The sequence below is a fragment of the Pelmatolapia mariae genome, linkage group LG15 (genome assembly GCF_036321145.2).
Source record: "Pelmatolapia mariae isolate MD_Pm_ZW linkage group LG15, Pm_UMD_F_2, whole genome shotgun sequence".
Classification (NCBI taxonomy): domain Eukaryota; kingdom Metazoa; phylum Chordata; class Actinopteri; order Cichliformes; family Cichlidae; genus Pelmatolapia; species Pelmatolapia mariae.
In genome coordinates, this window is record NC_086240.1 from 21,924,199 (window position 1) to 21,940,636 (window position 16,438).

Sequence of the window (16,438 nt, forward strand, 5' to 3'; positions counted from 1 at the left end):
GACCGCTAGAGGGCGGTAGTGCTGCTCATAACACGTTGTTAACCGTTTAACCCGGAAAATAAACAGAGCCTGAGTTCCTGTGCGGGCTAAAGATGGCGGCGTCAGGAGCCGGGTCTCCCGGCCGGCTGGTCCAGTACGTGGTGGTCCGCTCGGATCTGGTTCATAAACTGTCCTGGCCCCTGGGGGCCGTGATAACTCAGGCCTGCCACGCCGCTACCGCCGCCATCCACCTGCACTACGGAGATCCGGACACACAGCGCTACCTGTCCGAGCTGGACTCCATGCACAAGGTGGTGCTGGGGGTAAGACGGCCGTGCCAAACTCTGTTCAGAAATTCGCTACTTTAGCTTCTTGGAGCATATTGCGGGTTCATCGCCCGATACAGATTAAATACGGAGATGTTACAAGTCGACATTCTTATTTGAAATCAGCAGCAGCAGTAAATTTTTATATAATATCGATTTATAGCTATTATTCACAGTCATTGTTTCTCTAGCTGCATTTAAAACCCTTCATTTTAACAAATAATAATATCGGAGTGATCAAGCTGAGCGCCGAATTAAAAGACCAGTCCTACATATTACGATAAGGTGATAAATTATGCGCTAGCAGATACATTTTCCCTATAATTCATTAGACTTTTAAAGTCTATAATTTCAAGTAGAAGTTCGCAATAAGAGATTTTCCCCTCAGAAGCAGGGCTGTCAAACATAGAGGCCAAAGCCAGCGAAAGGTCCACTTCGGCCCAACAGGAGGCTTTACAGTGTGTTATGTTATCATTAACTTCTCCCAGTTTTTCAATTAAAATAGTTTTTTTTAATTGCACTTCACTTTTAAAAGAAGTGTCAGAGTGCTGATCTATTCTCTATAAACATAAACAGATAAGGACTGATACCTTATGATGTTACATTTTTAAGAGACTGGCAAGGGGTGTCTTTCATTTTGCCTGTTTTCAGCTTTCAAGATGTTCCCCTTTACATTTAAAAGGAAAGCATTGTGCTGGTGTATTAATATTACTCTTAACAGCTGTTGTCTATTGTTTTTACTGGGCTGCTTTGTTAAACCCACCATAGCCTGTTAGGACAAACAAAGTGGTGCATATAGAAATAGATTTACTGTCTCAGCCTCTTGTTTGGACAGACCTGCAGTGTTTTCCTCCCAGAATTCTGGCCTTCATTGCAGGAATCTGTTGCAGTCGTCAGTGAGAGTATGCTTTTTTTTTGTCTCCAGGCTCCAGACGAGGCTGCCCTCTCTGGTCTGTCCGAGTCTCTGACGCAGGCTGGTGTCTCCCACAAGCTTTGGATCGAACAGCCTGAGAACATCCCCACGTGTTTAGCCCTGAAGCCGTATCCAAAAGAAACTGTCCAGCCACTGATGCGCAAGTTCAAACTCTTCAAATGACTTCTGCTCCAAACACCGCCGCCTTGCTGAGACACTCTCCATCCGAACACTCGTTTTTACTTTAAATTGCAGTCTCCAAAATGGACAGTGGGCACTGCACCCTTTTCTGTCCAGAATTAAAATCTGAAATAATGTCTGCTAATCTGGGATTATTTGTTCTGATGTTTTACAAAATACAAAAGCTGTGTGGCATTCGTTTGTGATGTAAAAGCAAAATGAGACGCCAACAAAAATCCCTTATCTCACCCCCAGCTGGTTCTCATTGCTCATCTAAATAAACCATTCCTGTTTAATGCAGTGTAACTCAGGTGTATGTTATCATATTGTGAGTCCTCTGTTTGAAGATGAAATTTATGCCGCCATGCTGATTAGTGTGGATTTACATGTCTGCACTGTTTTATAACTCGAGCTCTTGCCAGCTGATGTTTCACCGGAAGATTTGAACAATATTTATCAGTTTTAGACTCTTTTATCTAAATTCATGTCACAACTGGAGCCCATACCAGATGTTACCGGGTAAAAGTCAGAGTCCTCGAGCCACCAAAGAGCTAATCCAAAGAGACAGAGACATCTATAGCCACTTTAAAAACCCCAGTTAACCTGAAATGCATGTCTCAGTGTTAAGTTAATGTTAAAAAATTGAAAATCTTTATTTATTTATTTTCTGCTAGTGCCCCAAAGCTCTAAAGGTATCCAGGCTTCTTCCTGGGATTTAAAAAAGAAACAGAAGAAGAAGAAGGAATCCAAGAATTTAAAGTTACCTCATCTGCTTAATCTATAAACTGACTAACAGCTGGCCAAGTCAATGTTATCAGCTCACGTTCAATGAGCCGATAAGGTTCAGAGTGTGGGTCCAATCACACTTTACTTCTATGAGGCCCTGCACTACCTGTTCATTGTTAATGAGTCATTTTAGCAAGATTAAGCAACTCTGAATCAACCTCTCTGTGCACACTGCAGGTCAATTTATTTCTCTTGCAGTTATTTGATTGATTAAATATTTGAAAGTAGCAACAAGTGCCTTCATAATTTCCTGGAGCCATCTCACAATATCATAAAATTTCCTTTAATCATTTAAAAACGATCTGAAAGCCTATTTCTTTAAAGAAAGAGGCCATCTATGTCCACTGTGAGCGACCATCTTTGAACAGAGGCGGTGGTTTACGACACCAATTGTCTGCCATCTATAATCCAGTTTTGAGATCCCTTCCCAGACGCCTTAACGCCCACTCACATTCTGGGCCATCTGACCTCAGGAATTCACATGATAGGGTGGGGCCAGGTTTAACAATGAGCTCACCCGAAACCCTGGCTGATTAGGTCCCACACCCGCTTTCACACCTTGGCTCATGTGATTAGAGGATCGCCAGGGGGTCCTTTGTCCCTCTTTGGGGGGATACTCCCACTGGGTTTAAATCTGGGACTCTCGGCCATTTGACCTTAGAACTGAAGAAGCTTCTCGGATGAGAGGTGAAACGTCTTCAAGCAACTTTAAGAAGTCCAGACGCTTTTCTTTCCAAGCTCCTTAGACTACGATGACCTGGATGACTGAGAACCTTCACAGACATATTTCTTTAAAGTTTCAATTTAAGTTTTAATCTGTTTATTTCAGTCTAATGGATACCAGAAACAAAAAAGTAAGAAACTAAATAAAAATGACCATTTCAGGTAAGTTGTTTTAATGTGAATTAGATTTTTTGATTTGGATTTTTCCCCATAATCAGTCACTTGCAGACAAATTGCTTAACATGCAGGCATCACGCTTGCATTTTATAATAAACACGCTGAATAACTTAGAACCTCACACAGAAATAAATGCAAGCATAAAAAAAAAATTTTCTCTATAAAATTTTCCCACATTCCCGCATCTTTTAAAATGATTATTATTACTAGAAATCACAAATGAGATCCAGCAAATCTTGACACACAAAGCTGTAGCTTTAAAAAGTATTCTCAGAAATTTGTCCCTTTCTTTCTTGTAAATTTGTAATATTTTACCACTGAATTTGAGGTTTTTTTTCTCAGAAATGTGAATCTTGATTGTAGATTTTTTTTTCTCATTAGAATTTTTTTCTATACGTTTAGATTTTTTCTGAAATTTTTGTTATAAATTTGAAGAAAAAAAACCCAACTATATTTTTCTTGTTTGTTTTAGTTGTTTTTATGTTCTTCAGTTAATGTAGTAAGTAAGAAATTAAGTAAATGTCTGCTGCTGATTTATACGTTACTTCAAAGCTGTCTGTAAAGTTTGATCAACCAGTGTGCTGGCAAACGCTGACAGTGAACTCCATGCTGACCGTCTCGCCCTGTGTAACGAACAGTGTTGGTCAAGTTACTTCAAAATAGTAATTAGTTACTAATTACTGATTACTTCTCCAAGAAAGTAATCCAGTTACTTTACTGATTACCTATTTTCAAAAGTAATTAATTACTTTATTACTTAGTTTCTTCCCACGCAGAGTGTACAGCGGACGCTAATGTTTTTGTAACTGTTTACCGAATCAAACTCAAAGTAATGTCAGTACACACTTTAAGCGCTGCACGGTCGTACTCTCTCCTGCACTCCATATTATGCATCGTTGATCTGCACAGGTGTCTGTTGCTGCCACGGACGTCGCACACTCATACATCATTTGAGACACTCTCGCAAACAAAATCACGGTTTAGTAACGCAGTAACACAGCGTGCTTACAGGAAAGTAACATTAATCTAATTACTTTACTCGTTACTTCAAAAAAGTAATCAGATTACGTGTTACTGCCCATCTCTGGTGACGAATAAGAGCAAAACCTCATGAATGACAAAAGAGAAAAAGAACACACTTGAGCCTTGGACACTGTAGAAGATCACAGTAACTCTTAACTGAGTCACTCTGACAATAAACTAGAGGTCTGAGAGAAACCAAAAGTTGGCTGTAGAGCCTCTCAGCTGCTCCTTTTACTGTTGTGTTAACACAAACTTCAGATGTTTGTGATGTTCATAAACATACGCTTTCTCTCTGCGTGCAGTTTTATCCAAAAAGACTCAGAAATAATTCATGCTAGCGCCGCACTGTCAGTTGTTTTTATTTACGCTTCACTGAGAGGCTATCAAGCGTGACACTGGATATTTTAGGAACCTGTTTTCTTTACTAACAGGGATCTCAGCCATGACATTAAAAAAAAGGAAGAATAACTTGGAATCAAGCCGACTGCGAGCACAGCGGTAGTAAATTAACTGTAGATCATTTACATTGTAAACTTGGGCTGTAAATGCATAACAAAAATGGTTTTAATCCAGGCGTGACTCATCTTCAGATTTCACCACTACTTTCAGGCATGCTGTAAAGAGGCATTTAACAGGCATTATTAAATTTGAAAAAGGCAATAAAAGACAGATAAACAACAATAAATCCCACGTTTAGAACTCCATGTGTCCAAACGCCTGCTTTCATGACTCATAACCTTGAACTCTGAAGTAAAAACGCTCTGAAGAATGCGAGTGACCAATCAGCATATTACACACAATGTAATTACTTCAGTGTATTTCCCAGAATATGCTGCCTTAAACACGCTACTGTAATTTTATCATAACATCCAGAGTTCAAAGGAGCGGCAGGCTGACAGGCACACTTAACAGATGAGTGTTGTGCTGCTGCGATAGTTTATAGAGATGAGGAGATACGCTATATTTATACAGAAATTTGGCCTCAGTGGTTTCCAAAACATGCCAGAAAACAGCAGCAGGTGAGCTGCGTACTCTGACAGGGCAAAGTCCATGCACGTCTCTGTGACAATGTTTTCACGTGAGGGGAAACAAAAGCGAAATAATGATCAGCATTTATATAAAATTAAGTAAAAGATGCCGTACAGAATCAAAAGGACAAATGAGATCTGCTTCTGCAGATGCTTACAGTGAATTTTCACTTGTTGGGCAACTCTGTCATCTGGTTTAAATGGACCAAAAACAGAAGCGGTGCTGAAGGGGGGTCTGGGGTGACATCCACCCATACATATTACTGAATGTGTACGCAATGTGTTGTGTTCCTGTTGCACTTTTAGAGACCAGTGGAGTCCAGTTTGGAAACGCAGTTTGCTGATAAGCTCAATGATAACAAAGAAAACATGTGTCACTGTTTTCTAGCAACATTCACGATCAGTTATTGATTAGTGGAGCTCAAATAAGTGATTAACTTTATATAGCTCCTTCACTAAAATGCTGTTTTCTAACATTTTCTTTATATATTTGAGAGTTTTTTTTGTCACATAGTGTTTATTTCTTCTTGATTGTCAGCTTTTATCGCAGTATTTCTTTTGGTAAATTTTTTTTAAGAAATTTACCTGATTTTACCCTTTACATATTTCTCTTAAATTTGCCATTTTTTCATAAATTTGCCTGTTTTTTCCCTGTAAATGTGTGAAAAATACTGTAAATTTGTAAAGTTTTTTTTCCTCTGATAAATTTAACTGCCTAATTTATTTATTTATTTATTCTTTTCTAAATCTGACATTTTTTTTAATAGTAAATCTGTTTGCAGATTTTTTTTTCTTCCTCCCATCATCGCCAAATCCTTGCTCAGGGGACTGTCTGTTCATTGGATCTTTCTCTGTACAGTATAAAGCACCTTCAGATTACTTTTCCTTTTGCTGAAACGGTGCTTTATGAGTAAACTGTTGAGTACAGTTTTAATGTACTGTACTTTAAGTAATTCAACACCTTTCTACTTCAACTACACCCGATTTTGGATGCAGATATGGTTCTTGGTACTGTATACCGTGCATACCACGTTTACTTACCTATTATTTTTCAAATTGTATAACTCCACTAACACACTGAATTGGTGAAGTTATATTATTAAAATAAACCAGTATATCGGTATATAAGAAATTCATAATTCATTTCAAAACAATTAGAGTGGTGTACATACTGATAAATCAAAATGTAGGATTCACTAAAATTGTGTGTATGATTTCGAATAAAGACTGTTAAACTTTAAGTACATTTTGATGATAAAACTTTAGCATTTTCACCAATTTTTTTTCACCTTTGAGAGTTATCAGGAAAGGTGGAAGAGAGCATGGGAAGGGCAAAATTCCCAGCTTGCAGCATAGGGGTCACCTCCTTAACCTGGAGAGTTATACTGGTGTAAGTACAAAGTATTTAATGTAATACTTTCTGTAAACACAGCACAGAGCTGCACATGAGCCTGAAAATCAATGACATCCATCAGTCAGTCCATCGAGCCAGAGCTGGACCAAAGGTGTGACCAAAGGTGACAGCTGGAGCAAAGGCCAAATTCAGATCAGACTCATCTCTTTGCCATGATGACTGCTTGAGAATCCTGACATGTACCAATCTGCAGATCTATCTCACACTGCACCTTTCCATCACTTGTGACTCCCAGATCCCATGACGCTTGAACTCTCTCGCCTTGGTGCAGCTTTCTGTAGGAGACCCAATGTTTTCTACCTGCCCTTCCCAAACCATGTTTTCTTGAAAACGCCCCGGCGAGATATATGACACATCAGGGATTTTGCACAGTGCGTGTACGGCATCTGGATTTAGGAGGCCTAATAGTTTCCAGAAAGCATCAGTGCTCACCCTCCTTCAGTCACTCTGTGCGGTGTGGCTAAATACACGCTGTATGTCTGCACATTCACCCTGACACATGCGACACATTAATCACATGTAATCAACAGTCGGGTCTCCTCGCTGTCAGCACTGTGGAAGCTTCTGCCCGCTGCCCTCGGCGTGAGCGCGCCTCGACGCTCCGCGCGCACGAGCAGCCCTGTTTGTTTGTGTTGAGCGATTGGAAATGGCGGAGAGCAGAGACCAAAGCGATAACTCGGGCTAGCAAAAGCAAGTGCGCCGTCATTGAAACGCAGAAACCTTTCGCAAGTGGTTCTCGGAGTTACTTACGGTTTGCTGCTGCCGACGGGACACAAGTCGCACGCGAGGTGAGCGGATTTTCGGAGCGAGGTTTGGATTTAGCGGAGCTACTTAGCTGGCTAAGCTAACCGTGCTAGCAACCTGGCGTTAGCTGACTCCGAGTGGTGTGTGTGTGATTTTAAGCACGCAGGCTTGTTTGTCAACATAAGCTGACGTTAAATTGATAGCGAGCCAGCTAACATACAACTCCCCCGGTCACCCAGCTTAACCTGAGTGTGTTTATAACATGGTGGCCACAGTTGAGCGCAGATTTATCTGTGCAAAGTGAGAGTGGATAAAAAAGTCAGACATCTGACCATCCTGGTCGCCAGCAAGCTGCAAGTTAAGCTGGTCAGCCAAGTTGGCTAACTGGCTTGCTTTGCACACAGTCTAAACTGACTCTTTTGTTTGCCTGGGAATTAATCAGCCAGCGTGAAGGAAGGTCTCAGTGTTTGCAAGCTGAACGGACGGCTGAACAGGTAAGCATCGCCGTGAATGCATGACATGTCATCCCTACAAACCCTGACTCAAGTGGCTGCAGCAGCGCAGGGTGCGCTCAGGGCCTCCAAACTTGCCTGACTCATTTTTGGTTTTTCCACATAACGTTACTAAATTTCACAGACACCATCTTCTCCAGCGGGATTTATAACGTGCAAGGCTCCGCGGAGCTTTTTCTTTCACTCCTTTCCCCCTCCTGCTCCTCCTCCTTCACTCCCCCGCCACCTGCAAAGAAACGAGATCAGGCAGGTCTTATGTAATATGGTAGAGCCGGCCTCAAGGTGTCGCTATGGTTCATTCAGGCCGGATTCACAAATCAGCGTGGCTTACAGGCTTTGATGGTGGGCGTGTCCGACATTTGGCGGTATCCATTGTCATAGCAGCAGCACTTAGTATAAGCCAGGCTAGCTGCGTGTTAGCATAGACAATATAAACATGTCTGCCTGTCACGGCAGGTCGTGAAATAGTCACAGCCCTTTAATCTACTGATTTTTGTTTCTGGCTATGAACTTTCCTTGGACTCGTGTCACGTCAGTGCACACGAAATCCACGTTTTCCAGAGGGAATAAGTCCACATATGGAGGCTGTAGGAAAAGGGTTGGTGGTGGAGTCGATCATTTTTGCCTTATACTTGATCTCTGTTTACACATTTGCTTTGCAAACAGAGGTTGGTGGTTGAATTCCAGCTGTGGACACAAATGGATTGTGTCAGGAAAAGCAGCCTGTTTAAAGTTGTGCCAAATGAAATGTGGTACTGTGAACTACCCTGTTAGGTAAACTATAATAATTTTCGGTTATAACGCAGCTATTGCTCTGTTTTCAGGGGTGACTGTGGAAGGTATACGTGCTGCAGACATGAGCAAATGTGCAAATTTGTGTGACTGAACATGAGGAAACTTTTTCTCACTATTTAGCTTGCATTCTTTCCGATGACCAACAGGGGATGACTTCTTTTCTTGTCTGCCATCTATCTGCATGTCCTCCTTCTGTACATCTATGAATCTTCTCTTTGCTCTTGTCCAAAACTCTGTCTACACTGTGGTAGAACAGTTTGCTTCCGTTTTACCTGGTCTACTGCATGCACAATATTCCTACTTTCCTACTATCCGTCATATCAGCCAGGTCTCACCCTTTAAGTGTAAGGACTGTGACTGGTACAGTCCCTACTCTTACTTCCACACTCCTGCTTTTCCTTCTCTCTCGCTGCCTTCTAACATGCCTTCCCCCTCTATTCTCCCTTTGTTTTTAGCCAACAGCAGCACAGTTTTCACTGGCATTGTGTTGGCCAACAGCACCGGAGGTGGTTGTTGTTAACCCTGGGACCCAACCGATCCGTCATGACAATCTTATTCTTGATGGTCCATGTGTTTAATTGAGAAATAATTTTACACCAGAGGCTTTTCCTGATATATTCCTCCTCATTAATCTGGCCTTGGGACCAGCAGTAGGAGTACACTGGCTTGTGCCAGTGTCAGGTTTCAAGGTTTCAACAGGGGAGTGACTGGTTTCCAAATGACTTATAAATGTTAATGTTTATATAGAAGTTTAAATGCCTTGAATTCCCTTGCTCTGTGGGTAAGCACTTTACTGGTAAACTTCCTTGGTTCAGTTGCTTGTTTCATATTGACTAAAAGAAGTTAATTTTATACTTTATAGTCAAATAAAGAGTCAGAAAATAGGATTGTATTCTCAGTGGCGAGTGCATCACAGTCATATCCACCCCTTGCTGTTCATGTCAGGTTTCAAAACATCAACGTGTCGACATGCCATTCATCATAGGATTTCACTAACCTGTGGGTGGTCCCATATTTATACTTTCAATGCTTGTTATGCTTATTTCTATGCTTGATCGACTTCTCATTCATTTTGATTGCCTGAAACATGTGCCAGTACTTGAAAAGTTTAACTAAATGAGCACTGAAGCCTGAGTGGTTGTACTTTGTTTACCTGTAACTTGTGCCTTGAATCTTGTGCAGAACCTCAAAGTGTCTATAATGTCGGTTATAGCTGTGTGGTGTCATCAGGTGCAATTTCAAAAATGTGTGTAACAGCCAGTAATTTAGGTTACTCTTGCATGTATTTGTGTTGTAGTTGGTCCTTTGTGTTAAACCAAGTGTTTAAGTCAAAAGACTAGCAGTGAAAACTGTTCACTTCAGCTGTTTGATGTGCTTTTCATATATAGTTTTAAATCTTTGATGTTGTTCTTCCCCTTCGTTGTAAACTCTGTTAACTTTTTCGCCAGTCAGCGTCTTACCTGTGCTTATTGTTACAACATGCAAATAGACATGCACTATAATTCCACTTCAGAGTACAGCTTAACCCAATATTATGTGGCACAAGGCTGAGAACTTAAACTCTTTGGAGTTCGGTTTCATGTGGAGCTCTTGTGAGATCATGAGGATGAATAGGGTCCTATGGAGCTGTAGCCCAAAAAATGTAAATTTAATGAAGCAAACATTTTTTGTGAATTACTTTTCTTAAATATTAGGGATGTCACAACACCATGAGCTGCTTTACGGCATACAGTATTTTGGTTTCAGACATGAAGTGAGAAGCAGAGAATTTCCCCTTCAACCAGCTGCTTTCTATACACACATGGTCTATTGTAGTTTAACTGCCTTTAACTAATTCTGGCTTTTAGTTATTGTTTGGAAAGTGGTGCAATTGAAGGAGTGTGTCCTGTCGTAAATCCTTAACTGACCAGTCATCATGCATATAATCAATTCTAGTGTTTTTCGGGAAAAAACAAAGGTCATAAGTGTTATATACTCTGTGGGCGTGTTTTTTCCTAGAAGCACGTGTAAATAATTATTTTACCTATTTAGCTCCTTATACTCCTTGCAAGAGATCCCTGCTGTGCCTCCAGCTGAACTGAAGCCAGTTTCTGTACTTATTAATTAATGGAATTGGAATGATAATGGGAATGGCACTTCTCGCTTGCCTCTCCATAAGGCTGTTTGAAACACTGGAAAATGCTTAGGGATAGTGGATGGTAATTTTGCATGCTGCTCATACAGACAAAGTACGTATTAGCCTTCAGTTTAACAGAATAGACTAAATTCACCATATTTGTCCTTTTTTGTTGTTTTGGGTTTTTTTTGTTGTTGTATGCTTGTGCCTTTAGTGCCATTGTGAACAGAGGTGCACATTTGGAAACTGAATTGGCAGTCTTTGACTTCCATACACTTGACTACAAAACAAAGACATTTCAGCTAAAAATATAGATTTTAAGTAGCTTCAAACATAATATGATGCTTAATGGGAGGAAATACTGCCAAGTTGACATATTCTACGAGGGGTCAGCTGTACGTTGAACTCTAATTCAAACTGATCCTTGGGATGCTGCAGGTTTGTCTTCATGGGCACAGCTTCACACTTGCTTGAAATTGGATTATGATCAAAATACAAACAGTTAATTATTGCGATGTATTTCCACTAGACCTGTTCCCAGAATTGTCTCTGATTATTCCAATTTTCACCAAAGTTTCATGCATTTCCAGGCATTCACAGTTTCACACGGGGAGCTGTGATATGATGCTGCATTTATATCGTGTTTAATCTGTTTGGATGTTGTTAACACCCCTAGTAAAAAACTGAAGGCAGCTTGTTTGATAGACATTTATTTCCAAATGGATATTCTTACGGTGAATAAACCTTAAGGCTAAGCTGATGTTGCTGATCATTTACTGATTACCTTAAATATTAGGATTACAATAGGCTGCTCATAAATTCTATTTGAGCTTTATTAATACTTTGAAATTTGACCTTTTATTGCAATGGTAACTGACAAATGGTGTTTAAACAGTCATCTAAATTGTGCCTTAAGAGTTCTGTCTTTGATATGTAAACAGAAGTCTGTGATAAGAGGGCTGAATTGGGCTTTGCTCCTTGAGTGTAAATCTGTTTTACATGCAGGGGAGGCAATGGATATTTCCATAGATCCAGAGTTAACAAGTTAAAGTTTTCCAGTTGACTGTGTTCAGACACAAAATGCAAGAAAATGCAAAGCAGCTGCGGTGACTCAACAGTTTATTATGCATAGGCTTTAAGAATTAAGCTGTTTTTTTTTCTTGTAGCCTGAGAACTTATGCTTACCAAGGTGTATTTGTCAGATTACTTTTCTCCAAATCCTAAAATAATATCTTTGTAAGCTTTTGCAGGTATTTTTAGGGGGGGAAAAAATCTCCTTTATCGTGTTAAATAATTGGATTTTTCTTATCATGCATGGAGCAATTGACTGCTTTGTTTTTGCTTGAGTGTGCTCAGTGATAGCTGCTAATCTGTTTGTGTAGTACGTGTAGTATTGCTGCTGCAGACTTTGTCTTGTTCTCAGTGAAAGCATTGTAACTGGGCCTCATTTGACCGAGATGTAGCCCAGATAAGCATACAGAGTTCAGCGTAGGCCTCAGTTATTCAGCTCGAGGTCTGTGAGTGTGGCACCAGCATGGCAGCACATTAAGCCCAACAAGATTGTCAAAACAAAACGAGACTGGAAGTAGCGAATTTCACTATTATTGTTTTGCAGCGTTTAAGAAAAAAACAAACAAAAAAACATCAAAACAAATATTTAAATAATGGATAGACTTTGTTTACAGCTTAGAGGCATAGAAAAGATAAAGATAATAACCACTGTTTTTCCTGGTTTAAAGAGAACCTCTTTTTGGTGACATGTAAGCTCAGTTGGTCATACAGTAAACGTACAGTAAAGGCAATCGATGAGAGTTAGTTGCTTAACAGAAGTCTATGGATTTTCCTGCCCATTAGATAAACAGCCCAGTCATCCACACCTTTATAGGGGACATGAAACGCTATACATATAAAGGCTAATTTACACCATTGAGCTCTGCTCTTAAAAACTGAAAGAGATGTAACTCTGTCTGTGAAGCGGGATTTAAGAAATAAGTGCTAAAAGCTAATGTTTTAAAAACATGTTTTGCGCCATCTTCTGTCAGTATGGAACATGTGTCATGTGCTTGGTTGGTTGCATTGATTAGTTTATTATAGCTACCTAGAGACAGCATTGATACCTCAGAGGAAAATAACGACACTAAAATTAAAAATCAGTTTAAGGGGATCGCATTTGTGCTGCCCCAGACTGCAACAATGAATTTTATGTTAAGTACTGGAGGATATACTGTCCACTGTTCTGTCTGTCTCTGTAGCAGTAAGTGGCTGTTTGGCTAGCTGCATTTAAATGGGAAAATCTAGCTATGTTGGTGTTTTTAAAGCACTTAATATGAACGGTGTGGAGGAGAGCCTGTTTGAGCCAGGTGACATGCTTCTCTCAAAGCATGGCATCAGGTCTGATGTTAAAATACAATGTACAAATGCCCTGAAGTCTGTAAGATGTTGTAGTTCATAAGAGAAAATGTTTGTTTGCAGTTTTGAGCTATTTGACTGGAGATTTATTACCATAATACTGCAATTTGTTGACTTTTGTGAGGGTTGCTTTGTTTTACTTTCAGAGTGTCAGGGATCAGGTTGAAATGGTCCATGGGGGCGTATTTTGCCTATGTGTTCTTGAGTGCATGTGTTTATTGATACTGGGATGCCTGTGAGTCATGCAGTTGTATTGTATTAGCTGGTCTGAACTTCTTAAATCTGATCTACACATACACTCCATATTCTGTTAATTAAAAACAAACTGAAACTAATAAACACATGCACTGAAAGTAGAAAACTCATCCAAAGAAGCTAACTGGAACTCAGCTGAAAAGAATACATGAAAACTAAATAAAACATGGACAAACACAATTATTAGATCTCTGCCGTGCGGTGATATACCAAAGCTCAGTAATTACATTTGAAAGAGAGTTAATGTAAACTGTAGATGTGTAAGCAGCTGATTTTACAAGAGGATAATCATATGCATTTAATACTGTTTTTCTGTCCAGTTCCATTATTACGTTATAGCACAAGCAATGAAGCCTACCTAAGGATGAGCTACGTTTGAGGCATATTGTTGGGAGTGGGATCCCTCCTCCTCCTCCTCCACACTCAGCTCTGCGTCTGTATGGAGAACAAGCAGCCATTTTAGCACTCAGCAGTGCTGCAGCCTGCCTGCCACTGTCACAGCTTTCTTCCTCTAATTAATGCTGTTTGTTTTGAAGCCCCCAGGATACCTGCAGCCAACCTGAGAAAATGCCACAGTGTGCTTTCACTTTGGGTCACAAAGAAAAAGATGCCTGATGATGATGATTGGTCTCTGTTGAGAGAGATCAGTGAGGGTCACCTGACTGCCACACTGATCTTATGGCTCAGCGTGTACATTAGTCAGTGTTTAGTGGTGTCATAAAGCTGCAGATTGGAACAGAAGTCTCTGACTGAATCTTGTTTGTGCATTTCCATAAAATTTGCACATAAACCATATTTGGCTTCTTTGATGAATAATGTGTAGTTTAATGGATGATTCAGTTCAGTCTTCTTTACTTTGTCTGTCTTTGTGTTTAACATAAAATCAGACAGAGTACTGACATTTAATTAGGTATACTCCTGTTCCAATTCAGTATGGATGCCTTGGCTTTGAGTACCTGTCAGAGTGTCAATCTGATACCAGTGTTTAGTTAATAAACTGTATTCCTCGTTGTCAGGAAGAGACTTGGGTGAACTGAGAAAACTTTCCTAACTTTGATGAATAAAAGTGAGAATTAATTACAAACAAAAATATTAATTTACTGAACCTATGTTAAGTTATAGAGTAAATTTAATGTTTTCTATCCGTCCATTTCCTTTTCTTTAAGATTTATGTAACAGATTTAATTCAGGGTCACGTTGGGGCTGGAGTCGATCCCAGCTGTCATGGTGCAAGGGGCAGGGTACACGCTAAACAGGTCACCAATCTGGACTAATACACAGACTGACAACCACGCCAATGGCCAATTTAGAATCACCAACTAACCTAACCCCATGCATGTCTTTGAACTGTGGGAGGAAGCCAGAGTACTCAGAGAGAACCCACACAGACACAGGGGAGAGCATGCAAACTGCCTTAAACTGAAAGGCCTCAGGCTGGGTTAAAACCCAGGACCTTCTTGCTATGAGGCACCCGTACATCTTTTAGTAAAGCAAAACTCAGTATTGTGGTTTTTCTACATAGTAACCACACAGTTACTGAATTTTAAAATGTATTTTTAAAGTACAGCAAATGTCTGCAGGTGTATGCAGCAGTTAAGACAGACCCAGGTGGTAGTGGGCTGCTGGATTTTAGTGAAGGTGTTCATGTCTTCCTGAGGAGGCATTGTAATAACGTCCTCTGTCTAGCACCATCATTGAACTGCATTTTTTAATTTAACTGTAGTGGCATTCCCATCAGCCACTGTGCTTTGTGGTTAGAGCTAATTACCAAATGCCAACACACCCATGACATACATGATAATTTAATAACACGATATTAAACCAGCTTGCCACTGTAGCTGCCAGCATCAATTATTTCTGACAGCATTTTCATTGTGAGAATGGGATGTTTGCATTTCATCAAAGTACGACTGTGCCTTCACAGAACCCCAAAAGCTTTATATAGACTCCTGGTCAAAGTAGAGCAATTTCGAAGTAACCAGTAAAATCTTGCTGTAGATTGTACTGGTTACTTTTCTGTAACCAGTTTATCTTTTTACTGTGTGACTTAGTGCGGTGACTAAACAAGTCATCACAGAACTACACTGTAGCGAATGGATTCTGTAGCAAATGGGAGGCCAGTGTAGTTCTGTGATGACTTGTTTAGTCACCGCACTAAGTCACACAGTTAAAAGATAAACTTGGAAGTCACTGCTACTACAGGGTATCTTTAAACCCTTTATCTCCTTCATATCCCCGACCAATTTAGAGTCACAGATTAATCCAACTTTTATGTTTTTGGACTGTGAGAGGACACCAGAAAATACGGAAACCCACGCATACACGGAAAGACTCCAGCTGACCAGGAAGCTTGCTGCGAGTCTTCAGCGATAAACAGCACACTACCGATGCAATTGAATCATTACAGGCTTTTGCATTCATTTTTGCTACAAAGCTTGCATTTTTTTTGTTTGTTTCAAATCAAGCACATCCTTTTTCTTTACAGGGATTAAATTTCCTCCAGAGAGCTCTCACTCAGCAAGATGGGCTGGTACTTATAATATACTTTTGAGCCATTTGAGCACACAAAGCACTTTCTTACTACAAGCGCCATTATTAGCTCAACTCCTTCATACAAGTGCTCTTTTTCCTCCTCCGCCGTAAAAGGCTGATGGCGGGTGAGGGGGCGGCATGGACACAAGAACAAGGCAACATAGGAGTTTGAAATTGACACCATAGGCGTATTTACTAAAAATCTTGGTCAAGTTTTATGAAATTCTTGTGAATCCCATAGCCTGAGAATGAGGTGATGTACGATTTTCAAATTGATAATGTATTTGTGTCTACTAGGAGGCTGAGGGCTAGCACAGGAGGTGGCCAGTATATTGTTCTATGCTTAAGCACTTTCAGCTTAATATTCACAAACTAACTCCAATAAATGCATCAGGATTAACTCAGTGTTCAGGATCTTGGCACGCAGGTTGGAAGGGCCAAGAGTTGAACTACTGGCTCTCCAATTAATAGCACCCTCAACTTCCTGAGGCGCCCCAAGAGCTATTTATAGGAAGTAAAACCTGTT

General features: G+C 40.2%; 2 protein-coding genes across 6 annotated transcripts in view; both read left to right on the forward strand.

Moving 5' to 3' along the window:
* The first annotated feature begins 79 nt into the window (after nucleotides 1-79).
* ptrhd1 (peptidyl-tRNA hydrolase domain containing 1) lies at nucleotides 80-1,704 on the forward strand. Its single transcript, XM_063495570.1, has 2 exons — nucleotides 80-302; nucleotides 1,231-1,704. The coding sequence occupies exons 1-2, from the start codon at nucleotides 93-95 to the stop codon at nucleotides 1,399-1,401; spliced, it is 381 nt and encodes a 126-aa protein (XP_063351640.1). The 5' UTR covers nucleotides 80-92; the 3' UTR covers nucleotides 1,402-1,704.
* A 5,494-nt stretch (nucleotides 1,705-7,198) lies between these two features.
* Nucleotides 7,199-16,438, forward strand: part of ncoa1 (nuclear receptor coactivator 1) — an 81,471-nt gene continuing 72,231 nt past the window's right edge. For 4 of the 5 annotated variants that reach the window (XM_063494614.1, XM_063494616.1, XM_063494618.1 and 1 more), the window contains exon 1: nucleotides 7,199-7,787. The gene's annotated coding sequence lies outside the window, so the exon portion shown is untranslated. The remainder of the gene's footprint in view (nucleotides 7,788-16,438) is intronic. The other variant, XM_063494615.1, reaches the window with a different exon arrangement.

Bases quoted from the DNA above. Each gene is read 5' to 3' on its own strand.
- ptrhd1 (XM_063495570.1), top strand. From the start codon at position 93: ATGGCGGCGTCAGGAGCCGGGTCTCCCGGCCGGCTGGTCCAGTACGTG. The intron at 303-1,230 runs GTAAGACGGCCG...TTTTGTCTCCAG, and splicing joins TGCACAAGGTGGTGCTGGGG to GCTCCAGACGAGGCTGCCCT.